At 43.2% G+C, this 19,857-nt stretch overlaps 1 protein-coding gene across 1 annotated transcript; it reads left to right on the top strand.

The window, feature by feature from the left end:
- The first annotated feature begins 1,435 nt into the window (after window positions 1-1,435).
- Window positions 1,436-19,851, top strand: Rab39a (RAB39A, member RAS oncogene family). Its single transcript, XM_031345101.1, has 2 exons — window positions 1,436-1,785; window positions 18,789-19,851. The coding sequence occupies exons 1-2, from the start codon at window positions 1,559-1,561 to the stop codon at window positions 19,213-19,215; spliced, it is 654 nt and encodes a 217-aa protein (XP_031200961.1). The 5' UTR covers window positions 1,436-1,558; the 3' UTR covers window positions 19,216-19,851.
- Window positions 19,852-19,857: the final 6 nt, after the last annotated feature.

Genomic DNA, 19,857 nt, shown 5'->3' with positions numbered 1-19,857 from the left:
AATGGTTGGCAAAAAAAATTTCAGTATTGAGGATCAAACCTAGGGTTTCATGCAGGCTGGGAAGAGTACTAACATTGAGCGATACAGCTCTCACCACAAACTTTGGTTTTAAAAACGCACACCTTAGCCGGGCGGTGGTGGCGCACGCCTTTAATCCCAGCACTTGGGAGGCAGAGACAGGTGGATCTCTGAGTTTGAGGCCAGCCTGGTCTACAGAGTGAGTTCCAGGACACCCAGGGCTACACAGAGAAACCCTGTCTCTAAAAACCAAAAACAAAAAAACAAACAAAAAACAAAAACAAAACCGCACACCTTAAAGCTGTTGAACTTTGATTTGACTTTCAAAACCGAAATCGTCCTATAACTCTCTGTGTAGCTAAGGACAATCTTAAACTGCTGATCCTAGTGCCCCACGTGGTAGAATTATAACCGTGGGCCACCATATATCTGGTTTATATCTGGTTTATGTGGAGTTGGGGACTGAACCCAGGGCTTCATATTGCTAGGCAACTCTATCAACTGAGCTGCATCCCAGTCCAGAAGAGAAATTCTCTTCTTCCTCATCAAATTTGAGGGAAGGGATGAGAACACAGAAAAGTCTCACTAAAATTTAAATTTTGCTTCGTTTATTAGATCATTGGTCCTACGCAAACAGAGGGCAGCTACAGACCGAGAATAGTGATGACTCGTATGAGCTTCTCAACATTTTAAGTTTTTCCCACGGTGGAGGACCCCAAAGAGCATAGGGCTAGAACTAGGCGTTTCTCTTACTCATCTAATCCTGAAAATGCTGTGGAAAACAGCAACAGGCAATCTTTAACAGAAACTATCAGAACTAGTCCTGCAAATTTGTTTTCTTCAGATGAAACCGCCAACTGGAATCTTCTGAGAACCCGGGCACCACGAATCCATATATAGAAGCCTGAATGGCTTTCAAGACCAGGGTCTGAGTTTGAAAAGCCTTCGCAGACCCGTGAGAGAAAATGATTCTCACTTCCCATTGGATGACCTTTCTAGAGTTTAGCCCTTAAGTACATTTTCATTGGTTGTTATTGCTGTCACGTCCTTTCGCCACACCCACTTCCTTGTCCACTTCCAGCAAGATCTGGACCAGAATACGCTAAGGTCGGCTAGAGTTCGGCTACTTCTCTATCCCGCTAGGCAGATGCTTTCGCCGCGCCCCTCTAGTTAGAGGCCCCGCCCCCGTATACCAATGACCCGCCTCTAGAACGTCAGTTCCCTCCCCTTACAGCTGGGGCCCGGCCCCCAGCCCGAGGCAGGGGCTCTGCAAGTTAGGATCCCGCCCCCAGCTCACGACCACACCCCTACCTGCCATCCCTTCCAACCCGTGGCCCCGCCCTCAGGCCCAAGCCACGCCCCAGGCAGAACAAGTCCACGCCCCTTGCCCGCGGTCCCGCCCCTCCCTCCCCTGAGGGCGGCTACCAGGCGGCGGCCGCAGCCGCAGGAAAATGCTGGAAGCCGGAGGGCGCGCGCGTAGGTGCTGAAGGGACAGTTCCTTCGTCAGAACTTGCTCCTGAGCGCACGGGGCACGTCAGAGATGGAGACTATTTGGATCTATCAGTTCCGCCTTATCGTGATCGGAGACTCTACGGTGGGCAAGTCGTGCCTTCTGCACCGCTTCACCCAGGGCCGCTTCCCAGGGCTGCACTCCCCCGCCTGCGACCCCACAGTCGGCGTGGACTTCTTCTCGCGCCTGCTGGAGATTGAGCCGGGCAAGAGGATCAAGCTGCAGCTCTGGGACACGGCGGGGCAGGAGCGCTTCAGGTAGGGAGGCACCCGCCACAGGCTCTCGAAAGTGCTAGCGTCGGTGCTCGCTTCCCCTTCGCCCCTCCCCTTCCAGGGGCGACTTCCTCCTCCGCAGTTTCTTCTTTCTTTAGTGCGGATTTCCTGCGCCCCCTTTCTGTCTCCTTTCCTGTCCGAACCAGGGTCGCCGGTCTTTCTTAGCTCCGTCTGCTCTTCTTGGCGTTTGGATCCCTTTAGCTCCACCGCTGCCTTCTCCCCAAACTCGACTGAGCTCGCTGCGCACACACACCCTGACTCAACCACCTTCCTCCTAGCACCTCCTCCCCAGCCTTGACCAAGCCTCTTTCAGGCCCGGGAAATATGCCAAGTGGGGTTCTCAGGTCTGTGAAAAAGCTTTAGTTCTCAACAAACAGATTTCCAGCCGGGGTTACAGCCAGAGCTCCCTCGGAACGGTTCACAGCGAGATGCATGCGGTAATGGTTTTAAGCATCTGACAGCACCGAGTGTGGTCATCAGAAAATTCTGGGCCATGACCCTCGGGAGTAGGTCTTGGAAAACAACCTATTGCAACATCGGAGTCACTGACACAACTAAGAGTGTGTGTTTGTGTTTAAAGGGTGAAGTTTCCTTTAAAAGTTCGTCACCTTTGGAGCTTTGAGGTGAAAAAGATGATACTGAGTGTTGTCTGCAACCTTTCCTTTATTCCACTGATGGGTTGGTAACGCACTGGTGTGTGACAACAGAGAAAGTACTTTTCTAAATGGAAAGAGTCAGTCTCAAGTAGATAATCTCGCTCTGGATGTTCACTGGGGAACCTGGACGACCTTACTGAAAATAAAGTAAATGAAGCTGAATTCCTTGGATAGTTGAGATTAAATCACATTTAAAGTGTATTTCCAGTTTTTGAGATCGAAGTGTACTTTGTTCTACAGGAAGGTAAGAAAGCTGATAATGTAGGGTTTTGTTTCTTAAATTGGAACTCTTGTAGGCAAGCATTTTTATATCTCTCAACAAGTACTTTTGCTTCTGAAATAAAGAACTCCATTAAGGAACTTCACAAATATGGCTTCCCCTCATTCAGCCAGTATCCATTCCAAGAGAGTTCAGCCTACATGGGTAGAATATTCAACATTCAAAAGTTTGGCTTCCAGCCAGATTGTGAAAGAACAAGCCTTCAACCCCAGGCAGAGGCAGGCAGATCTCAGTGTTTGTTGATTTCCATTCCTGGGCCTGACACTGATACACAGAGATAACAAGGGCACCGCCTTTCTTGCTTGTTTGTTAGTTGCCTTACTTTTGTGATGTAGAGAAGCAGTAAGGCCAGCTTTCAGAGAGGGGCTAAAGGTCGTCGACTGTTTAGAATTCCACCGAGACATTTTCGTTTCCTTTTCAATCAGCCTCCTTTGATTGAAACAGTTTTGTTTTTTTTTTTAAACTCGTGCTTCATCTGTAAGATGAAGACTTCTTTATGATTTCTAAGACTTCTTCTGGTTCAACCACTCGTGAAATCCGTTACAGATTTTTCTATTTGTGATCTTAGTCAGGGATGAACTTTGAGATATTTCAAGGTCAGGAGGGAAAAAAAAGCATTTACTAAAAGCATTTGCTTTACCCTTTAGAGATAGTAAAATCTTCCTCTGTCTAATTATTTGCTTAAAAGTAATTCCTCCCCCTATTGACAGGAAGGTAAAGGGTAGTTAATTTGTTAGAATGTAAACCTTTGCTAATTGAGGGTTTGTAATGCCTGTGAGAAGACTCTAAATAGCAATTCATTTTATTTATACATTATTAAAACCACCTAATAATGCAAGGACAGGTAGAGAACGTGTATGATGAGTCATACTTTGTTTTGTTTGGCTCTTTACCAATGATATATTCATAAATACATATTTCAGTAGCGACCTACAGTAGTTGCCTTTCTAGCATTTAGCAAAATGCCTCACCATAATATGGCATTCAAAACATCTGCAGTTAAGTCAGCCCATTGCTTCTAGAAAATGCAGATATTTGCTTTGAATCATGGATCTCCTTCAAGGGTACTTGAAGATATATGTCTGTCATTACAGTCATAACCTGAGGAATTTGTGGGAAATATTGTATTAGGTTTACCAGTGATTAGACATAAAGAAAAAAGGAACATAACTTAGGGAGCTCATGAGGTAGTTTGAAATATATTACAGAACAATGAAGTGATCAGCAGATAATGATCACCATTAGTTTTACTTTACAGTATTTAACTTAACATTCTGGTGGGTTTTAACTACTAACATAACAAAAAAAGAATAAGACCAGCTGGGCATAGTGACACTTGCCTATCATTCAGAGGTTGAAGCAGGAGGATCTTAAGTTCAAGGCCAACCCAGGCTACACAACCAGACTTTGTCTCAAAAGAGAACATTGCTGGGCATGATGATACAAGCCTCTAATCCCAGCATTTCGGAAGCAGAGGCAAACAGTCTCTGACTCACAGGCCAGTCTTGTCTACACAGAGAGTTGCAGGTCAACCAAAAGCTACATAGTGAGACTCTTTCTAAAAAAAATAGAAGAATAAAACCAGGGTATTGACTTGATTTGATTTGATACAATACTTAGGATTCCATGAAGAACCCTAGTTCAATAAAAAAAAAGAAAGAAAGAAAGAAAGAAAGAGGCTGCTCTATGTCTAGTAAGTGGGAATGGGGAGTTTAGAATTATGAATGTTACAGGGGAACTAGCCGTCACCACTTTCTATAATTTTTAATATATTAGAGAAAGTTGAGCAGTAAGAGAAAAAAACATGTTTAATGCAGTATTTGTTTGGCTAGGTTTTTGTCTGTTTGTTTTGTTATTCTCTTTACACCACCCCCCTCTTTGTAGCTCTAGGAACTCACTATAGAGCAGGCTGGCCTTGAACTCAGACAGCCAGCTGCCTTTGCTCCCCAGAGCTTGTATTAAAGGTGTGCACCATCATACCAAGGGCAACACAGTGTTAATAAGTATACAGAAAGTGCTAAAATATGGAAAAGTACTAAGTAGAAGAATATAAATTTTGATTTTTTTCCATAAAATACATTTATGTACTATAAAGTACTAATGTTTATCCTTCATGTGTTGATACTACTAGTCCAAACCAAATTCACCACCGTAATTGGTAAGAGGTGTTGGGACTCAAAATGTAGGAGTCTATAGAGTAAAATTATTGGGTCATTGGCTACATCATCCTTGGGAGGGATCAAGTCATTTGATAACCTATGTTTGGTTCCTGGGCACCACATGGTATAAAGAGAACATTGGTTCTTGTTACAAGTTGTCCTCTGACCTCCATGTGGGTAATGAAGTGCCTTCTGCCATAAATAAATTCATGAAATAAAAATTTAAAAGACAAATTGATGATAGAGAATTTTCAGAAGTAATTTCTCATGGAACCCCAACTAGTTTCATGAAAATAAGTTCTTTCAAAAGAATGAGTCCAGCCCCTTCCAGCTTTCTGGCACCTTGTCTTGCTATGTGATGTCTTCCTCTCAAACATACAGCCAGGAGGATGTCACCTACCATGATGTGATACAGCCTAAGGGGACCTCACAAAACCCAGTGTCATGCTGCTAGATGAACTGCTTTTCTTAATACTGTATCCAGCCTCAGATATCTTGTCACAGTAGCAGAAAGTGGTCTAAAATATAGGGTGATAAAAAGCATAGTAGCAACATTGATTCTACACATGCACCATGAAACTTGCGGATTTCAAGCCAAATTTGGCCTTTTTTTTTCATATTGTCCGACCTTTTGTGTGGTACAGTTATAGACACTAATTATAATGCTCAGGGGGTGATGCCTTCTTCCCTCAGTTCTCTCAAGATGTGCTTGATCCCATGTGATTATTTTCAAAGGATGACCTGGATAATCAAATGTGTTTAGAAATCTTTATCACTGCCGGGCGGTGGTGGCACACGCCTTTAATCCCAGAACTTGGGAGGCAGAGGCAGGCGGATTTCTGAGTTTGAGGCCAGCCTGGTCTACAGAGTGAGTTCCAGGACAGCCAGGGCTACACAGAGAAACCCTGTCTTGAAAAAACAAAAAAACAAAAAAAAAGAAAAAGAAAAGAAAAGAAAAAAAAAGAGAAATCTTTATCACTTTAGCATTCCTTTAAATCCCCATATCAAGACATCTAGAAAACCAGGCCTGATGGTGATCTAAGTATCAGGGAGGCAGAGGCAGGATGGTAAGTTTGAAGCCAGCATAGGATACCTAGCAAGACTTCATCTCAAAATACCAAGGACTAAAACTGTGGCTCAGTGACAGAGTTCTTCTTTACCATTCCCAAGGCTCTAGGTTTGATCCTAGCACAGGAGGAAGGAAGCTGCTAAGAAGGATTGCAGCAAAAGGATGTGTTGTTTTATTATTGTTGTTGTTATTGTTATTATTAATATTATTATTAAATTAGCTAATTTACCTGGGCTCTTTCAAAACATGCAATCAGGGTTAACTGTTTACCAAGGAGTATAAAGAAGCAGCAGCTTACTGGGCAGTAGTGGCGCATGCCTTTAAGTCCCCGCACTTGGGAGGCAGAGGCAGGCAGATTTCTGAGATCGAGGCCAGCCTGGTCTACAGAGTGAGTTCCAGGACAGCCCAGGCTACACAAAGAAACCCTGTCTTGGGAGAAAAAAAAAGCAGCAGCTCTTTTTTTTTTTTTTTTTTTTTTTTTTTTTTTTTACCATGGGTGCTGTGGACCCAAATTCAGGTCCTCGTGCTTGCAAAGGAAGCAGTTTACCCAGTGAGCCCCTTCTGCACTCCTTTCTTCTGATTAGCCCATCCCCAATGTATCTCCTTTTTGCAGATACATATACATTCGTGTGATATGAAGTCATGTAGATAGGGCTGAAGTATAGCCTCAACCAGAGATGCACACCTTAGATATACAGCAGTGTAGTAAGTGTCCCAAACTGAAACCTCTTCTGGGAGACTAAGAGAGAATGCTGGGGCTGGGGGTGACGGGGAGCTAGGTGGCTCCTATGACCTTCCCTAGCTGTAAAAGAAAGCATTATGAAGAAAGATTATAGATTCTCAAAGTTTAGGTTTTGCCCATCACTTTTCCCTGAAATACTTTTCAATGTACTGTTAAAAGGTGTCATTGGAGGAAAGAGCTTCTTATTTTTTTATGAAACTAAATTTATTCTATTTTTATTGAAAAATGGTCTCATGAAATCCAGCCTGGCTCCAACTGACTTTGTAGTCATTCCCTTAAAATTTCCTTAAAACCTTGAACTCCTGCTCCTTCCACCTCCACCTCTCAAATGCCATTTTCTAAGTAAGATAATTAATGTGTAGAGAATCTCTGACTTGTCCATGATCTTATAGCTCATAGGTAGCTGGCTTGCATAAAGTCAGTCTCTCTCTCTCTCTCTCTCTCTCTCTCTCTCTCTCTCTCTCTCTCTCTCTCTGTCTGTCTGTCTTTCTCCCCTATGTCTGTCTATCTGTCTGTATACCGCATGTGTGTAGTGCCCATGGAGGCCAGAAGAAGGCGTCAGATACCCTGGGATTGAAGTTGCAGACCATTATAAACTGCCATCTGTGGGTAGTATTTAATTGTATCTGATAATCCATTTTATTATATATATATATATATATAAAAATAACGCTGAGAAGCCAGTCATTGCTTCTCTGCAGAAGATACCAGGAAGCACTGGTTTAGGAAGTGGGGAGCTGGCTCAGTGGTGAAGAGCTTGCTGTTCAAGCATGAGAACCTGAGTTCAGAGCCCAGTGGCCACAGAAAATAGCATGTATTTGTTTTTTTATGCAGGGTGTTAGTACATAGCCAAAGCTGGCTTCGAACTCATGATTCTCCTGACTCAGCCTCTCACTCTTGGGATTATAGGCATACACCACCATGACTAGCTCTAATTTTATAATGGGACCTAATTTTATAATAGGGGAAGTTGAGCTATAAAATAAACTGAAAATCATATAGAATGTCAGAATGTATTTGTTGCTTTTGAGAATAAAAACAAAAAATGGCAAATACTGGGGATGGCAAGAAGCACTGTTACCAAATGAGGATGTGTCATGAAAGAGAAATAAAACATGTCCACAGGGGACTGATGGACATAGTCAAAGAGAAAGTGGGGTCTATCAGTCCCTTCTTAGTATTTCTTGGAGCCTTTGTAACCACAGCCTGATTTTTTTTAATTGGGAAGATGCTGGAATTATTAATGTTTGGGTGAAGAAAGACAAGCCTAATTTCAAAGAGTTGAGTTTCAGAATCCTAGGCAAAGGCAGGGGCTGAGCCCTGCTAAAATGAGAGGGCAGACGTTTGTTGTAACCAGTCCTAAGGCAGGTGAGCAAACAGCAGCACGACGCCTGCTCTCACAAGGGCCGTCAGAGCACTGTCAGAGCACACGGCTGTCAGAGCACTGTCAGAGCACAAGGCCCGTCAGAGCACCTTCAGAGCATCAGAGCACACGGCCAGCTGTCAGAGCACACGGGCAGTCAGAGCACCCACAAGGGCCGTCAGAGCACCGTCGGAGCACACGGCCCGTCAGAGCACATGGCCCGTCAGAGCACCATCAGAGCATCAGAGCACACGGCCGGCCGTCAGAGCACACGGCTGTCAGAGCACCGTCAGAGCACACGGCCCGTCAGAGCACATGGCCCGTCAGAGCACCATCAGAGCATCAGAGCACACGGCCGTCAGAGCACAAGGCTGTCGGAGCACCGTCAGAGCATCAGAGCACACGGCCGGCCGTCAGAGCACACGGCTGTCAGAGCACCGTCAGAGCACACGGCCCGTCAGAGCACACAGCAGTCAGAGCACACCGCCCCGGCTGGGAAAGAGGCTAATGCATCTATGGGCTGCTAGCTGCCAACAGCCTTCAGCATCAAAGCACTCTAGTCTTCTAAATGCCTATTTTACAGTTGGCAAAGCCACAAGATGGGCATTTCCAGGAGGAGCGTCTGACTCACTTAACCCAAGGCAGCAGATGGCCAGTGTTCTAAAGAGCCTGAGGTCCATCCAGCTAAGTTCACGATGACATGCAAACACTATTTAATCTTGCCTCTTACATTTAAATATTTATATATGTCACTGCTATAAGTCCGAGCACTTCTGGGCCTGTGGAGTGTTGTCCTCCATACAGCAACATCATCTTCTTTTCAGTGCTTGCCAAAAAACTAGGTAGCTGTTTGAAATACCATTTCTATATTTTTAGAGCCTCAATAACTGTTCTTTGTGCCAAAAGTCTCCAAAGTTCCCCATAGCAGTTCACTCCCAGTTTGTTATATTAATCAGATGTTAAGTAAGTCTTTATAAATCCAAGTGGGCTCTGAAGCTGCTAGCAATTACTCATGTATACATTATCTCTGTAGAAAAAAAGAAAGAAAGAAAGAAAATCCAGCAGCTAAAACCCTTTAAGTAGCCATGTTGGGCATGGTGGCACACACCTATAATCCCATCACTGGAAAGCTAAAGCTAGCTCTGAGGCAGACTGGGCTATACAGTGAATGGATGTTGGAAAGAGACAGAGAGATGTCAGAGGATATATAATGCATGATTCTAGAAGCATGTAACTTGTCAAACCTAAGGAAGCAGGAAACAGTGATCAAGAGAGATCTAGATTTAGAGGCCTGAAGATATGAGCAACAATTATCTTTAAAATGAACAATACTGTACTGTATATTTAAAGATTAAAGATGTAGCCAGGCGGTGGTGGTGCACGCCTTTAATCCAAGCACTCCTTTAATCCCAGCACTTGGGAGGCAGAGGCAGGCAGATTTCTGAGTTCGAGGCCAAACTGGTTTACAGAGTGAGATCCAGGACAACCCGGGCTATACAAAGAAACCCTGTCTTGAAAACAAACAAACAACAACAACAAAAAAAATTAAAGATGTGTGACAACTTGAGTCTGAGATGTCCCCCAAAAGCTTATATGAAAGGGAATTGGTTGCCAGCTGATGGGCTTGGGAGAGGAGACCAAATCCTGACCTAATTGATAGATGAATCCCCTAACTTTGTCACAGTTTGACGATGATGTGAAGAAGTGATTAGGAGAAATGTCACTGAATGATGCTTGCCTCTGGAATGAATGTATTCTTTCTCTCTCTCCATCCCCCTCTGTCTATCACTTTCTCTTCCTCTCTATCCCTACAGCCCTCTTACCTCCCTCTCCTCACCTTCTCTATCCCTACCATCCTGAGGTGAGCAGTTCTGCTCCCCCACACCCTGCCTGACATGATGTTTCTCTTTATCACAGGCCCACACGGTGGGATCAAGGGACTTTGGACATAAGCATCTGAGACTATGAGTGAAAATAAACCTTTTCTCCTCTTAAATTTCTCTTCTCAGGTATTTGTCAGGGTGACAAACAATCTGACTGACCAACATGGGGGGGATAGAGAGAGAGAGGGAGAGAGAGAGAGAGAGAGAGAGAGAGAGAGAGAGAGAGAGAGAGAGAGAGAGAGAGAGAGAGAGAGAGAGAGAGAGGGAGAGAGAGAGAGGGAGAGGGAGAGGGAGAGAGGGAGAGCAGAGGCTAGAAAGATGTCTCTGTGGTTGAGAGCACATACTGCTCTTCCTAAGAACCAAGTTTGATTCCTAGCACCCACATCAAGCAGCTTACAACTGCCTATAACCTCGGCTCTAACAAGGTTCTGACACCTCTGACCTCTGTGGGCATATGCATTCATGTGCACATTACCCACACCCTGCCTCCTACCCATAATAGAAAGAAAAACATGAACGTTGCTCTGATCACTTTTCGGGCTGCCTTGATAGAATGGGATGAGATTGTTCCTAAGCTGGAGAAGCAAGTTTAGAAGAACCAGTAGATCTTACGAGCTCTGAGCAGCAAGAACCACAGGAAGCCTATAGTTCCACATGATGGCACTGCCTCTCCCTGCCTGCTCACCCACTGCCATAAGAAGCTCCAAGGAGCCAGGTGGCAGCCTGGGCTACTTCAGTAGAAGCATTAGAGTGTTCTTTAGTGAAAGCACTCTGCATCTGACTGCAAAAACTTTCTTGTCAGCAAAATTTAAAAGAATTAAAAGCATCCAAAGAATTTAGTGACTCACATGCCAAACATGGTAACTCATAACCCCTGTTCTTGGGAGGAGACGGCAGGGAGGAGACAGCAGAAGAACTGCCTAGAGTTTGAGGCCTAGTCTGCTACAGTGTGAGTCACTATCAAAAAACAAAAAAGAAATTGAAAAACAAAAAAAAATTTAGTGACTCATTAAATGCGATTGAGAAAGGCTCCCTCACTCAACCTTCCCTATAGCTTCCCATATAGCAACTCTGGCTCATGGAGGAAAAAAAAACTCCACTTCTTGTACTATTCATTAGTTTGGAATGTATGCATTCTGAAGGATCATGTCAAAGTCTTGCCAGGTAACATCCTCTTGCCATCGCATATCTAAATCTTCATGGACCCTTCCACAGTTGTATAGGAGCAGCTGCCTCTCAGTGATAGTGACAAGCTCTTGGAATACCATTGTTGACATTAGTCTCCTTTCTATCTTCACCACAGTTAACTGAATGCTTTAACCAGTGCACTATAGATAATACCACAGCAAGGAATGAGGCATTCTGTGATTTCATAGATGGTTGCTAACATGTCCTGATTCCAGAGTCAATCCTTTACAGTGATATTATCCAACTTCTCACATCAGTGGTTGCTGGAAATGTGGGTAGCAAACAGGGATGGATGGCCCCAGGCCAACCTGGATAAGAAGACCCTCGAGCCCTGGCACAGCTCCCAGGGCCACTTTTCATTCAAACTAGAGTGAAAATCTTTACTGACAGTGACAGGATGGAATATTTTGTTTTGCTAATTATCAAGAATTCTTCTATGGAGGAGCCTTTTGGTAAGCTTTTATATAAGCTACAAGTGTTCATTATATGTTCATCAACATATTCCTTAAACCTCTTTGTAACTAGTCCTCTGATCATGGTTTGTTTTTTTGTTTTGTTTTGTTTTGTTTCTAATATGAAAATCCCTTAGCCTATACTAATGAATTCCTGTGAATCTTAAGCCACTTCTATCCTCTAGAAAGAGTAGACCATACTTGGGCCACTAGAACCTTTCCAAATGGGAGTTTCCCTTTTCCACTTATCTTTAAGCTCACCAAAGAAGTGGAGCTGACTGATGCTAACTTGATCTCTCACATTCCCCCACCCTGCACACTCTCTCTCTCTCTCTCTCTCTCTCTCTCTCTCTCTCTCTCTCTCTCTCTCTCTCTCTCTCTCTCTCATGTGTGTGTGTGTGTGTGTATACATGAGTACATGTACTCACGTGCACGCTGGATGTCTGTCTAGTGACAAAGGTCAATCCTGGTGAATCAAAGAATACCCGGCTCACAGTGAGCATCCAAGTTGCACAGTCATTTGGTGTTTTACAGATGGATATTTAGTCTCTTTCAAGCCAGGTTATGAGCCAGGAACTATTTTTCAAAGTGTAATAAGCTTTGACAAAGAGCATGCCATTGTTACAAAATGTCACTCCTATGATTGTTCATTGGGGCCTTCCCTGGGCTTAATAGAACATCTCATTCTGCTGTGTATACTTGAGGCCAATACCATGAGATCTGATGACTTAGATGGCAAAGTTGCTTTTATTACAGCATATACCAATGATTTTCAACCTTCCTAATGCTACAACCTTTTAATATAGTTCCTCATGTTGTGGCGATCCTCCAACCATAGAATTATTGTTGTTGCTATTTATTAACTGTAATCTTGCTGCCATTGTGATCTTAGTCTATGCCTGTGAAAGGGTCATTTGACCCCCAAAGGGGTTATGACCACAGGTTGAGAACCACTGGGATAGACCAACTGAAGGTACTTCACCTGTTAAAGGTGGTACCTTTTGGGTCTCACACTTATGGGTCAGAGAAGGACAAATTCTATACAAATATTCTCTAAGATTAAAATGAATCTATCAACCGGGCAATGGTGGCACACACCTTTAATCCCAGCATTTTGGGAGGCAGAGGCAGGCGGATATCTGAGTTCCAGGCCAGCCTAGTCTACAGAGTGAGTTCCAGGACAGCCAGGACTACACAGAGAAACCCTGTCTTGAAAAAACTAATAATAATAATAATAATAATAATAATAATAATAATAATAATAATAATTAATAATAATAACAATAATAATAATAATAAATCTATCTTCTTGGCAGGGGGTAAGATATGCAACTACAAGGTGGTGTACAGGCCTGGTAACCTGAGTTTAATCCCAGAATTCATCTGTGGTGGTTTGAATGGGTTTGGCCCCCATAGACAGATTCATGTGTTTGAATGCTTGGCCAACAGGAATGACAGTACTAGAAGGCGTGGCCTTATTGGAGGAAGTGTGGCCTTATTGGAGGAAGTGTATCACTACGTAGGCTAGGCGGGCTTTGGGGCTTCCTATGCTCAGGCTCCTCCCAGTGCAGAGGAGAGCCTCCTCCTAGCTGCCTGTGGAGGACAGTCCATTTCTGCTGCCTGTGGATCAAGGTGTAGAACTCTGGACTCCTCCAGCACCAAGTCTGCATGCATGCTTTCATGCTTCCCACCATGATGATAATGGACTGAACCTTTGAAACTGTAAACCAGCCTCAATTAAATGTTAGCCTTTATAAGAGTTACCTTGGTCATGGTGTCTGTTCACAGCAATGAAACCCTAAGACACCAGAGAAGGGGAGAAGAAAAGAATTTAATCTTCATATTTGTGCTCTGGCCTTCACACGCATGCTGCAGCAATACCACACATATACAGTATACACAATAGTGGTGATGATAATTATTTATTTTTTGAGATAGGATCTCACTATATATCACTGGTTGGCCCCCAGACGTACCTGCCTCTGCTTCCCTGGTGGTGTCATTAAAGGTGCACACCACCATGCCCAGCAAATTAATTTTAAAAGCTCCTACAACTCACTTTCTTTGGTCTTATCTACACGTTTCCAACTTAAGAGTCAGTTCCCACAAGAAACATTACTAAGATCACTGACTACTATATGTTAATCAACCTCTCCAAATACTGATAGCAAATGCTCTTGTATAAAGCTGAGGCCAAACTACTAATTGATGACACATTAGACATTTTTGTACTGCTCTTATCTCTTTGCCCTGGCTTTTATTATTTGGTCATGTCTTATTTCTTCATCAGCTGTGTTGGTGACCCCGACCAGATCAGCCATTCATTCATTCACAAGGATACTGGGTGATCATTCTATCCTATGCACTTGAAGAGCAGTGGGTAAATAAATGCACTTGAAGAGCAGTGAATAAAACAGGCATGGTCCTTCATGCCTCTCGCAGTTAGCAATCCAGTAGCATGCATATAGAGAGTGGAGGGGTGGGGGGTAGAGAATGCCATGCAAGAGCCCCGGCAGTATTCCTTGGCACTGCTGAGTGTCCAGTTGGGACTAGGTATAATCAATTCATAGTGATTTCAAATGATGTACCCCTAAACTACTTCCTCAGCACAAATTGCAGTAAAAATTGTTTTTTTACATTTACTTATTTGGAGTGGATTACATACATGACAAAGGACAGTTTGCAGGAGTAAGCTCTTTCCTTCCACTGTGCAGGCCCTGAGACTGAACCCAGGTCATCAGGCATAGTACCTTCACCCACTGAACCATCTCATCTCACGGGGGCCCCCTGGATATCAGCAGAATGACAGGACTTGAGACAGAGAAAAAGTCAAGTGCTAAAATCTCTAGTCTGTGGAGAATGGCCCGGAACTGACAGATGCCAACAGATGGCCTCAGTCTCAAAGGAGCAGAGGATTTGTTTACAGCAGGGATTGGAGGGGATAACTGGGGGAGGGGAAGGGGTGGGGTGTTCCTTAGGCCTAGCCAGAGAAGATGCCTTTGAAAGTGGGTGAGACTGTGTCACCTTCAAACTGTGAAGGATCTGCAGGCTTCCTTCACATGCATAACCAGGGGGGTTGAGGATATAGCCCAACGGAGAGTGCACACTTATTAATGAAGGCTTGGGTTTAATCCTCAACTCCTAAAGACATAAAAAACAGCAGATAAAACCTGGTTCTTCCCTTTGGGAAGGATAAGGGGCTGCTAGGAGCTTGTAACCTGAATTCCAGTCCCATTATATTATACTCTCAATGTTCTGTATCCCCCTTACATTCTAGCCAGAGGATAGTCTCACAACTATTCCCCTCTAGTTCTACCTCCATCATACAAAATTAGGATTTTTTTTAAAGATTTATTTATTTATTATATATAAGTACACTGTAGCTGTCTTCAGACACCCCAGAAGAGGACATCAGATCTCATTATGGATGATTGTGAGCCATCATATGGTTGCTGGGATTTGAACTCATGACCTTTGGAAGAGCAGTCAGCACTCTTAAATGCTGAGCCACCTCTCCAGCCAGGATTTTTTTTTTTTTAAGAAAAATGTGTGTTTCTAGAAAACATGGTGTATATCTATATCTATCTATCTATCTATCTATCTATCTATCTATCTATCTATCTATCTATCTACACACACACACACACACACACACACACACACATACATGTATCATGCAAACATTTCAACACTGAATTTTCCTTTTTGGGTGGTAACTCATTTTTTAAATTTGTAAACTTAAACACTTACCAAAATATCTTGGTGATTCAATGAAGTCAAGCTAATTTGTTTGTATTATATCCTGTAATTTTGGAGAAAAATCCATTTCTGTGTAGTCCTGGCTGTCCTGGAACTCACCTTGTAGACCAGGCTGACCTTGAACTCAGAGATCCACTTACCTCTGTTTCCCAAGTGCTGGGATTAAAGGCGTGAGCCACTACTGCCTGGCCATTTCTGTTTTTTTTTTTTTTTTTTAATTTTTTATTTTTAGAGCTTAATATAATTACATCATTTCCTCTTCCCTTTTCTCCCTCCAAACCCTCCCGTGTGCCCCTCACTTTTTTTATTCTCTGTCAAACCCATGGTCTTTTTCTTCTTTATTTTTTGGTGTGTGTGTCCCTGAATATATAAGCACAACCTGCCCAGTCTGTCTAATGTTACTTGTATCTCTGTGGTGTGGTCTTCTGGGGAAGATCATTGTCCCTGCTCTCAGCATTTTCCAGTTGCCTGTGATTCTTTGTCTAGGACAGAACATGAGTCTCCCCCTTCCTCACTAGCCTGTCTGTTGTATGGTCCTTGTTGAGGTTCTATTGTTTTTAATTATGTATACTTGTGTCTACATGTATGTAGATTTGAATGCTGCCCTCAAAGGGCCGAAACATTGGATCACGCTAGAACTGGAGTTATAGGAAGCTGTAAGCCACCTAGCTTGGATGCTAAAAACCCAATGTGGATTCTCTGTGAGAGCTACATATACTTGTGACCACTGAGCTATCTCCCAAGCTCCCATATCCCAGTAAAATTTTGAAAAACTTGCACTTAGTCATCTTTCTCGGTATTGAGTTTTCAACCTCAAAAGTTTTGTTTTTAAAAATTACTCTGGCGAAGCCAGTGAGAGGGCTCGGTGGCTAAAGGCACTTGCAACCAAGCCAGAGGACTAGAGTTCAGTGCCCAACCCCACATAGTGGAAAGTGAAAACCAACCCTTGAAAGTTTTGATCTTCATGTGTGCCATGGTATGCATATACCCAAATACATATGTAACATATAAACATTCATAAACACATTAAGTAAATAAATACAACCGAGGGATATGTTGATGTCCAGTGGTCTATACTGCCACCAGAGACCTTGCTGAGCCTGTAAGTGCATGCTGACTCCGAGACCATAAGGATGTTCATGGTCTGTGCTCCTCTGACTGTAAAGGGCAAAGAAGCTATTTTTGCAATCGGATTCATGACTGCAGACTCACAGTTGAGACTGAGGAATGTAGAAGGCTTCCGTGACAAACTCCAGCCCACCCCAACAACAAGAACAGTAACAACCTAGACAGGAAACCATAGAAGAGAACCTTTTTTTTTTTAACTTATTATTTTATGTAAGTACACTGTAGCTGTCTTCAGACACACCAGAAGAGGGCGTCAGATCTCATTATAGATGGTTGTGAGCCACCATGTGGTTGCTGGAATTTGAACTCAGGACCTCCGGAAGAGCAGTCAGTGCTCTTAACCACTGAGCCATCTCTCCAGCCCAGAAGAGAACTCTTAAAAATAGTAGTAAGGATGCATAAGTGTAGCTCTCTACAATTTGGGGCTTCTGGTGGGTTGGGGGAAAGACCTGGTTTTCTTTAAAGGGCTGGCTACTGGGAGTTTGACCATGCTCCAGTGAGTCTATAGGCAACATAAATTTGTGGGTGTTTTTTTCTTTTTTGGGGCGTGAGTCATAAAGGTGGGGAACGGACCTAGAAAGACTAGGAAGTGAGTGTGATTGGGGTGCATGATGTGAAATTCCCAAATTATCAATAAAAATATTATGAAAAAAGAAATATGGATGAAGGGACAGGAATGAGGGAGGGGAGTCACTTGGGAATATGCTAGGAATTTGGAGGGAAAAGTGGGAGGCAAGTGAATAAAGGGGTGGGGGGTTAGACACTTTCTTCACATTTAGAAAGCAAATTTGTTTTGTTTTGTTTTTCCTAGCAGTGTTAGGTGTTGAACCTGGGTCCTCATGACTGCTAGACTGGTGCTTACTGACCCCTGCCTTAGAACCACAGGCACACAGGGATGAGGATAATGCGTACTGGGCATCCCACTGTAGCATCATAGAGGTCTCTGTGCCTTGGACAAATACACGAACTTAGTGCAGAGCACTGATAGCTTGGATTCTGACACTTAGGAGATCTTTGGCATTTGGCACTCCCATCGCCATTTTAACTAGTTAGCCCTATATAGCAAACGTTTTGTGAAATCTAGGATTTTCCAGCCAATATGATGTAAGACACATGTATAAAATATGTTTGACCTTCACGGAACTATGGACTGAGTCAGAGACATACCTACATATTTAGCCAGCACATTATACGAATTGGTGTAAATATAATAGCAGTGTGCTAACAATTCAGTGGAATTATTTGAGAAAGGAGTTAATGGCAGAGAAGGCTTCTCATTTCTTGAACTCCTGAAGGAGAGATGGGAGTGTGAAGGACAAAGGAGCCTCACTGGACTCGGGACAGGAGAGACTTTTAAGATCTGGTTTGTTTTATCTGACGTTTCTCCCTTTGCACCTCTCCGCTGTTTCGGGTTTGGGTTTTGGTGGGTCTTGTTTTGTTTTGTTCTGTCTCAAGTATCTCAGGCTGGCCTCAAACTCATTATGTAGATAGGCAAAGAAGATGTGTGTGTGTGTGTGTGTGTGTGTGTGTGTGTGTGTGTGTGCGCGCGCGCGTGTGCGCGCAGGGGCTCATGCACATGTTTGTGGTAAGTGTGGAGGCCTGAGGTCAATCTCAGGTGATGAGGTCGCTGCTGCCTGGTGTCTGCCTTATATTTTTGAGTCCCATCTCTCACTGGCCTAGAACTCACCCAGTATACTAGCTGCCTGGACAGCAAGTCCTAGGGGTCTGCCTGTCCTTCATTCCCAAGTGCTAGGATTACAATTTTGAGCCACCTCACACACTTTAGAAAAAAAAAAAATGAATCCCAGGAACCAAACTCAGGTTTTCATGCTTTCTTAGCTATCACTTTACCAACTGAGTTAGCTTTTCAGCCCAGCCTTGAACTTCTCATCCTTCTACCTTCAACTCCTGTGAAGGGATTACAGGAGTATGCCACCATACATATCATATTTGGTGCTAGGCACTCTACTGAGTTACATCCCTAGGTTTCTACTTGTCTATATATTTTAAACCCAATTTTGTAATTATTCTTCTACCAAATACTTAAAAATAAAACCTCATAAGATACTGCAAGATGTTATACTGCATAAGTTCTTATATATCTAAAAATGTTATTTTAATATTCTGTCAGTGTATGAAATGGGCATATTGCTAATCTCAGAATATTTCGTTCACTTATGATACTTCATATTGGATTTATAAATTCTAGTTAAATGACGTGACAGTATCTTCAAATTTGGTTTTGGTGTTTCATTATTCAAAAGAGGAAGAAAGAGCATTGTCCTCACACAGCCTTTTTTATTTTTCAGATCAATAACGCGATCCTATTACCGCAACTCGGTTGGAGGATTTTTAGTGTTTGACATTACTAACCGACGGTCTTTTGAACATGTGAAAGATTGGCTAGAAGAAGCGAAAATGCATGTACAGCCTTTCCAGATTATATTTCTACTGGTGGGACATAAATGTGATCTAGCTTCAGAACGTCAGGTTTCCAGGGAGGAAGCTGAGAAGCTGTCAAGAGACTGTGGAGTGAAGTATATAGAAACCTCAGCAAAAGATGCAACAAATGTTGAAGAGTCCTTTACAATCTTGACAAGAGACATATATGAACTTATTAAGAAAGGAGAGATTTGTATTCAGGATGGATGGGAAGGGGTTAAAAGTGGTTTCGTTCCAAATACTGTGCATTCTTCTGAGGAAGCAGTGAAGCCCAGAAAAGAGTGTTTCTGTTGACTTCAACCTGCTGAAGAACTACCACAGACAGACCATGTCACTCTGGATCAATATCAACGTTCACAGCAGAATGACGCAAGGAGTGAACATCTACAAACATCCAGACCCGTTTCATAAGCTGGTGGACACAACGCTGTGTCTCACCACATACACACAGGCTGGGTGGTCTGCTAAGTTAGGAGGAAAGGGAGACAACTTTTCTCTTGAAACCAGGGTCTACAAAATTACATCCATTCTCACTTGTTAGCATATAGCTGACCTTAATGTCCAGACATGTCAGTATTAATCATCTTTCTAGACAGCTGAAAATAGAAATTTTTTATACCCCTGTAATCCAGCTGAAAAGAGTGTATCAGGATTTATATTCTCCTGAGTTAACTAGTATTGAATACAAATTGCACTTGAAGGGCCAATGAGGTGACCCCTGGGTAAAGAAGCTTGCCACCAAATCTGAAGACTGTGTTTCATCCCTGAAGTTCCTATGTAGAAGGAAAGAACCCACTTCCCTTGAAGCTGTCCCCTAACTACATGCACACTGTCATACACATAGCTGTCCCCTGACTATATGCACACTGTCATACACATAGCTGTCCCCTGACTACATGCACACCGTCATACACATAGCTGTCCCCTGACTACATG

Source organism: Mastomys coucha, unplaced genomic scaffold (assembly GCF_008632895.1).
Source record: "Mastomys coucha isolate ucsf_1 unplaced genomic scaffold, UCSF_Mcou_1 pScaffold23, whole genome shotgun sequence".
NCBI classification, from domain to species: Eukaryota; Metazoa; Chordata; class Mammalia; order Rodentia; family Muridae; genus Mastomys; species Mastomys coucha.
The sequence above is the reverse complement of the archived record's forward strand: the minus strand, read 5'-3'. Positions and strand labels throughout refer to the sequence as shown.